The sequence below is a fragment of the Musa acuminata genome, chromosome BXJ2-9, assembly GCF_036884655.1.
Source record: "Musa acuminata AAA Group cultivar baxijiao chromosome BXJ2-9, Cavendish_Baxijiao_AAA, whole genome shotgun sequence".
NCBI lineage: Eukaryota > Viridiplantae > Streptophyta > Magnoliopsida > Zingiberales > Musaceae > Musa > Musa acuminata.
In genome coordinates, this window is record NC_088346.1 from 36992501 (window position 1) to 37001358 (window position 8858).

At 29.6% G+C, this 8858-nt stretch overlaps 1 protein-coding gene across 1 annotated transcript in view; it reads left to right on the top strand.

The window, feature by feature from the left end:
- Positions 1-1628, top strand: part of LOC135622032 (flavone 3'-O-methyltransferase 1-like) — a 2244-nt gene extending 616 nt beyond the window's left edge. The window contains exons 2-4 of the mRNA XM_065123661.1: positions 1-29; positions 428-501; positions 1332-1628. The exon at positions 1-29 is cut by the window's left edge and continues 75 nt beyond it. Of these exons, the coding sequence (XP_064979733.1) occupies positions 1-29; positions 428-501; positions 1332-1628 (400 nt within the window). The remainder of the gene's footprint in view (positions 30-427; positions 502-1331) is intronic.
- Positions 1629-8858: the final 7230 nt, after the last annotated feature.

Genomic DNA, 8858 nt, shown 5'->3' on the forward strand with positions numbered 1-8858 from the left:
CACGAGTTCTGACACCCGCACATCAAGGGGTCTATCAACTTCGTTTTGTCTAATCCCTCGGGGTCTATCAACTTCGTTTTGTCTAATCATTTTGGGTCTATCAACTTCGTTTTGTCTAATCCCTCAGATCACATCAAGGGGTCTATCAACTTCGTTTTGTCTAATCCCTCAGACCACGTCGTGACGAGTCCTCTAACTCCGTTTACGGGTAGCTCTTTCCTACTCGAACCCTCTCACCATGCCAAAATGTTAGATCGGCTCTGATACCAAATATTATGACCCGAGCCTGATGGGCTAACTAGCCTATCAACTTCGTTTGGTCTAATCCACTGACCAAAATGCTTAAGCTGAAGTTGATAATAATACACTCATCAGACCCTTATAAGTCATTCTTAGTCTTGTCCACTTTCGATGTGGGACTAATCAGGGATGTTACAAGTTGAGCACATCAGCGGATACATGTTTGAAGCTGTTCCGATCGGAGATGCCATCTTTTTGAAGGTGATGTCTTCTAATCACTGGCCGCCCCGCACTCATTGACATTATAAATCGGAAAGTATAATGCAATCTTTTTTACTCCTTTTCTTGTTCTTATTATATTATTAGTAATTATATGATTGAACAGAGAAAAAATAATTATTCATCAATAACTACATTTGATATTAATAATGAAATTTTTAGAACGAGACCTCCGGTAAGAAGCAAAAGACTGAACATAATATCACAAAATTTACTTAGTTTTGCCTAAATTGAAATTATATTCATCATGAAAAAAAAATTTAGATTCTCTTCTATGTCATAATTATATATATATATATATACACACGCTCACACATGCATGAATAGCAACAAAAAAATTCTTCTCTGTCTCTAACCTTATTTATGCATGGTACTTATAATGCAACCAACATTTAATTTTAATGGGCTTTTTCTATAATTTTTTTAACTTGAATTACTTATACTCCAAGTAATTACTTTGTCTTTTAAGAAATATTTATTAAATATAATATTATTTTTAAAAAATACTTTTGAGAAAAAGAAGGAGACTGATGAGCCCTACACAAAAATTATGACAAGAGACAACTCATTCGACAACAAACAGTCCTCTTTGAGAACAACCGTTCTTTACACCGAAGATAAAGAGTGAGATGTCAAAATGAAAAGAAAAGGATCATAAGGTTTGTTTAAAAATGAAAACCTTGATCAGGGATTTCAGTTTCGATCCTGCTAAAAAGTAGTATCTATTCTTCATTAATGAACCATATACAATCAAATTAAATTTCTGTCATATATATGTTGGGAGCTAACACTGAAAAAGTTCAAAGTTACAGTGGGTTCTTCATGACTGGAGTGATGAAGATTGTGTGAAGATATTGAAGAATTGTTGGAAAGCATTGACAGAAAACGGGAAAGTGATTGTGGTGGAATGCATACTTCCAATTGTGCCGGAGCCAACTGCAAAAGCCCAAGCTGTTTTCCAGTTCGACGTCTACTTGATAGTTTGCACCAATGGAGGAAGAGAGAGAAGTGAGGAGGAATTCAAGGACTTGGCAAGAGAAGCTGGGTTTCCGGGATTCAAAGCTGCTCATGTGTTTGCGGATACTTGGGTCTTGAAATTCACCAAGTAGATGGTTAGTATAAATTGTGTTTTGTACTTGAATAAATTTTGTGTGTCTTTGGGCTGCTTTGTCTGAATTTGAAAAGCTTTTGCATCATTACAAAATTGTTCTTTTCTACCATCAAACACTGTGTTATTGATAAGTTGGCGAAATGTCGAACGTTATCACATAAACTAAATAGTACTTGAAATAAAAGTTTCGCCCATGAGCTGATCGAAGCGGGAAGAATAATCATGTATCAAATGACTGGAATTGATGATTGGCTAATTCCAATGACTATGAAGTCATGCTATGAAGATATAATACAATTTGGTTGTTTCTAGGTTTTAAATTAGACATAATAATTAATAGATCATCACTGGTTAATATTTTGAGGAAACTGGTCAAGAGACTCTAATATTTCCTATCAAAAGTTAAAAAATCACTTATTTTAAATAGATATCAAAGCTAGGTTTTACGTACCTCTTTAGTTATATTTTGTTGTATCTTTTTTTATGCTGAATACAACTGTATTAGCCAAACCCATACGAAGATATCAACAGAAATTTTAAACAAAGTAAAAGATAAAAAAATCTGATAACTCTTTATAACTTATTCAAATCATGAACATCGATGAATAGCTCATGTAGATGAGATCCAAGTTCACTTTTCTTTTTATTGTATAAATGCCCATGAAAATCTTGGGTTGATCCCAAAGACTAAGTGGGCCTTCCGGCCCAATTTATCATGTCTTGCATGTTAATCACAATAAATGCAGCAAGACGAACAACATAAATGGTAGTTTAATATTAATAATTGATAAAGAAAAAGATGATGGATTATCGTAGCTATAGGCATTTTAAAAAGACCCAAGTATCCAAGTTATAGCTATAATGGATCACAGGAGAAAAGTGTAGCACTAAGGTATGTATGGTTTGAAAATATATGGTGGCATGTTGATAAATCTTTGAACATAAACAGCAACCTAGCTAGGAAGAAGTTTTATCTTATACATTCATGGCATGGTTTGGTTGCAGGAGTTGAGCACATCAGCGAAAGACATGTTTGAACCTGTTCCGAGCGGAGATGTCGTCTTCTTGAAGGTCATGTCTTCTAATTACTGGACGCCCCACACTCATTGACATTATAAACCGGAAAGTATAATGCAATCTATTTTACTCCTTTTCTTGATCTTATTATATTATTAATAATTATATGATTCGACAGAAAAAAATAATTAATCATCAATAACTACATTTGATATTAATAATGAATTATTTTAGAGCGGAACCTCTGGTAAGAAGCAAAAGACCGGACATAATATCACAAAATTTATTTAGTTTTGCCTAAATTGAAATTATATTCATCGATGAAAAGAAATTTAGATTCTCTTCTATGTCAGAACAATAAAAAATATATATAAATCTCTGTTGATATACTCAATCTATACCCACTCACATATGCATGAATGCTAACAAAAAGTTTCTTCTCAGCCTCTAACCTTAGTTATGCATGGTGCTTATAATGCAACCAACTTTTAATTTTAATAGGCTTTTTCTATAAATTTTTCTTTTCAAACTTGAATTTCTTATACTCCAAGTAATTACTTTATCCTTTAAAAAAATTTATTAAATAAAATATTACTTTTTGAAAATACTTTTGAGGAAAAGAAGAGACTGATTACTCGCACACCTCAAATATTATGACAAGAGACAACTTATTCGACAACAAACAGTCCTCTTTGAGAACAAACGTTCTTTACACCGAAGACAAAAAGTCAGATATCAAACTGAAAAGAAAAGAAGAGGATCATAAGGTTTGTTTCAAAATGAAAACCTTGATCAGGGATCTTAATTTCGATCCTGCTAAAAGGAGTATCTATTCTTCATTAATGAACCATAAACAATCAAATTCAATTTCTGTCATATATATGTTGGGAGCTAACACTTAAAAAGTTCAAAGTTACAGTGAGTTCTTCATGACCGGAGTGATGAAGATTGTGTGTGAAGATATTGAAGAATTGTTACACAGCATTGACAGAAAACGGGAAAGTGATTGTGATGGAATGCATACTTCCAATAGCATGATTTATGTTTTATAATGATTACATTTATCATATAAATTTTTTTATCCTTATTAATATTTAATTATTATGGTTATTATTTTTTTATTCTTGAACTATTTCTGCATAAAATTATATTAACAAATATTAGTGAACATCATTTGTAACTTATATTCTAAGTTTTATCCGATTAGTAGTTTTGAAAGTGACCTATGATAATATGCTTATGGGATGTAAATTATAATAAATATTTTATCATTTATATGATATTTTAAACTATATTATATTCTATAGAACATTGTTTTGAAAGATTATTTTATGCATATGCTATTCAGATTATAATATTACGAACTCTTAAAGAGTTATTTAATTTATTGAATGATGATAAATGTTTTGTGAGTAGATTGATTATGAATTAAAATATTTGATAAATGTTACATAAAATTTATTTGTTCAAATTTTTTGCCTAGCATATGGGAGACTGACATTGTATCACTTTTGACTATCTATTGAGTTTGGGCCAAATATGATGTATTGAATAGTACATATTAGTTCAAAGTTTTATTTTTAATTTCTTTCAAATATCTTCAATTTAAACTATATAAAAGCCCTCTTGCTTCTAGATAAATAGACACTAAATGACATCGAAGAGTTATTTGTTGTAGCATATCCTAAAGCGCACATAAAGATCATGCTGAGTTTGGAGTCATTCAATGCAGCCCAACCCACCAAACCATAACTATTTAGGAGTTATTTATTTAGAAAATATATATAAAGTTTGAGGGAGTGCAATCAACAATCAACCACCTGAAAAAGATTACAATTTGTACCATTTTTAAATAAATATAATTATACAATGAGTACATAAGTTGTACCATTTTATTTTACACGAGTACATAAGTTATACCTATAAGTTTCATCATTTCCTAATGTACTATTTACAAATTTCTCAAATCCAAATAAGAGTTGTGCAATTGTTATCCTACCTGAATTCTTTCCTAGTCCGATCCAAAGGAACCTAAATCTGATTTATGAGGATGAGATAGATGTAGAGAGATGAATAAAGTCAGACTCATTTTCCTAGTTATTCAATAATGATGTTCTTCCTACCTTATTATATAGTAGAAATGATAGATTCTCGTACATCTCCAAAGCTTTGTCCACAAGGAAGTCTGTGATAAATTTTTTGTTGAACAATGTGATTTCTCAAAAATTTATGTATTCTTATTCGTTATTATTTTGACTTGATTTTCTTTGCATCTTTTTCACTTCGCCGTAACCTTCTGTACGTGGAAGATTTGGAGATACTCTTCCAAACAACAAGTTGAGAAGAAATAGCAAATGCTATTTGACTCAAATGGATCCATCCCTAACAAACTCTATGATTGCATTTGATGGTGTTGATACATATGATCTCATTTATTGACAGTTGGCATGAGTTGAGAACAATAAAATAGAAAACAAATACAATGCGTAGATGAACACTCATATAAATGATAGAAATTTGAGTCAGAAAAAAAGAACTGTAAGGTTGATATGCATTTGATGTACATGTGATTTAGGCTGCCACTTTGATGGTGCAAAACATTGAACATGTGATTTAGGACCCACTCCACTTTTTTTAAAGAAAATATAGTCTTTTATTGTATATGAAATAGTAGGGACAAAAAATTGACAAGTTACTTTGGATCATCTCCTCATATGATTTCCATCCTCTCTAATTAATTGTTTTGCAAGGATTCAATTAAAGACTACTGGTGAGGAATATTACCCCTATAAATTCATATGAAAACCTGTCTCTCTCTAATACTCTGAGTTCAACAAGCTCACCTCCTCATCCCATACTCCACATCACATGATGGGATGATAAAATTAAGAAGTCTTCTTCCACTATATCTTACAAAGAGACACTTCACACTATTGGCATCCATTTTTTGTTCATTTTTGTGTGGTAACTAAAGGAAACCCTACCCATCTAAAAATTTTAAAATGTTTTACATTGGATTTAAAACATGTCCAAACCTTATAATGTGTCAAATCATTCAGTGCTTTAGTATGACTATGATTCAAGATGCATACTACAATGGATACTATAAGGTGTCATATCATTTAGTGTTTCTATAGGACTTTGACTCAAGTTATATACAATAGTAGATGTTACCTTAGCCCAAAATTTATTAGAAAGATTTTTTACTTTTGTCATGCTTTTAGCCATTTCAATAAACTCATATTCTTTCTCTCTACAATATCATTTTACTAAGTTGTATAGCTAACTATCAATTGCTTTTGAATTCCATTAGTTTAACAAATTTTTTTAAAATTTTAGAAATAAATTCTGCTCCATGATTTGTGCATAAAACTTTGATTTTGTAACCAATTTCTATCTCCACCAATTTTTATATAGATCTTTTGATTCTTAAATAGCAACAATTATATGATCATATTTATCTAATAGATTTTTTTAATATTTTTAATATTTTTTATTACAAACTAATTCCCCATATCTTGTCATCTGATTTACTATCTTTAAAACTCTTAAAATATAAACTTGCATAGTCTCACTTTAATTCATAAAAAAGTTTTCATAATTACATTGAAAAGTTTCAAGTTTAACCATCAATATCATAGAGTTTTCATGATATTCTTACTCTAAAATCTCCCAAACTTTTTTAGACTATATTTCAGCAGAAATTCCGAAAAAGATGTTCTCAACAACTACTTGTTGAAGCAAATAGAGAGCATACAAATATTTTCCTTGATATTTTTTGGTGGCTCTAGTTACATCATAACTTTTTTCAATAATCGCCCTTAAATATTACCACTTAAATCAAAATTTCATCTTCATACTATTTTTTAAATAATTATTTTTTCCAAAAATTGGAATTGCCCATGATAAAGATCCAGTGACAATACTTGTACAATTGTTTACCATCACAAACAAAAAATACTATAGCTCTGATATCATTTGTTGAGAACTAGTATAAAAAAGAGAGTAGACAAAAAAAATATAGCACCAAAGAATGAACCAATATAACTCAAAATATAAAAAATAGACCTAAATTATAAAACCTTAATTCTGTAACCCCTCTCTAACAACTCTCATGATTTGACTTCATATGGGGCAATCTCACCCCTATTTAAAGCCTATAAACATAATGTTAGGATAGATTAGGATTTATCATTATTGTATATAAACTAGGTAACACAAATCAATTAATCTATTCCAAAATAGTCTTAGATTATTTAGATCATTAGCACTGTCTTAACACTCCCTTATAATACTAATTTTTCTAATTTTTATTTTTTTATAAATTAAAAACATCTTCCAAGTTAAGGAATTTATAAAAACATCTACAAGGTGATCCGTTGTGTTCAATAGTCCAACTTGATATTGTTATTGATTTATTCTCAAATGAAGTGATATTATAGCTCAATATTCTTTGTTCAATTACGGTGGACTAGGTTATTCCCTATAGTAATTGTAGATTGATTGTCACAGAAAATTATAATTGATTTTCTTTTATTGTACTTCAAATTTCATAGAAATTGTAATATATTCAGATTCTAAAGATGAAATTGATGGGATATTTATCCAAATGAATCATAACTTAAGCGAGATTTTAGATATTTTTGATATAATTTGAGACTCATGATCTTAATGAACTAAATCTCATATTTTTTTTATGATGGCATAAACAAGGGGAGTCTTGTTAAGTCATCAACATCAATTAGTTTTCATCATAAAAAAGAGAAAGATTATTGAATCTCAAATTTTGATAATTAAATCACTTAATGAGTTTGATAAACTAATGTGCTATTGAGATTGATGATGTAGAAAATACTTTGTTTATAAACTCAGATCAATAAATGACTAAATGTCATGCTAGAGAGTGAGACATTATGCTAGAAAGTGAGACATTATTCTTACAAATTATTTTATGCATATGCTATTCATATTATAATATTATGAACTCTTAAAGAGTTATTCAAATTATTGAATGGTGATAAATCTTATGTGAGTAGATTGATTATGAATTAAAATATTTAATAAATTTTACATAAAATTTATTTATTCAAATTTTTGCCTAACTTATGGGACACTTATGAGTTTCAACTTTCTATTGATTTTGGGTCAAATATGATGTATACTAATTTTGAATAGTACTTATTAGTTGAAAGTTTTAGTTTTAATTTCCTTCAAATATCTTCAATTTAAACTACTTGAAAGTCCTCTTGGCTAAAGATAGAAAGAAATTAAATAACATCTAAGAATCATTTGTTATAGCACATCCTAAAGGCTCAATAAAGATTTGGCGTATGGAGCCATTTAATGCAGCTCAACCCACCAAACCTAACTCTTTGTAGGAGTTATTTATTTAAAATATACATATAAAGTTTGAGGGAGTGCAATAAATAATCAATAACCAAAGAAAGATTACAATTTATACCATTTTGAAATAATTATAATTATACAATGAGTACATAACATGTACTACATTATTTTGCACATGAGTGCATAAGTTGTGCCTATAAGTTTCATCATTCGAGTTACTTTCTGATCCTATTTAAAGGAGACTGAATCTGATTTATGAGGATGAGATAGATGTAGAAACATGAAAAATTTTGACCAATTTTCCTTGTTACTTAATAATGATGTTCTTCCTACCACATTTTACAATAGAAAAGATAAACTTTTGTAGACTTCTAAGGCTTTTCTACATGCAAGTCTATGATATATTTTTTGTTAAACAATATGATTTCTTAGAATTTTATGTGTTCTTATTCGTTATTATTTCCACTTGATGTTCTTTGTATCTTTTTCACCTCACTATAACTTTCTGTAAGTGGCAAATTTGGAGTTTTTCTTCCAAACAACAAGTTGAGGAGAAATAGCAAATGCTATTCGACTCACATGGATCTGTCCCCAACAAATATAAAACAAATTTGATGCGCACTCGATGACTCATGTAATGATAGAAATTTGAGTCTGAAAAGAAGACCAGTAAGACTGGTGTGCATTTGATGTATTAGGTCGTTACTTTGATAGTGCAAAACATTGAACACAAGATTTGGGGGTCCTTCTAATTTTTTTTAAAAATATAATTTTTTATTATATATGAAATAATAGGGACAAAAAATTGATAGGTTACTTTTTATATATATATATATATATATATATATATATATATATATATATA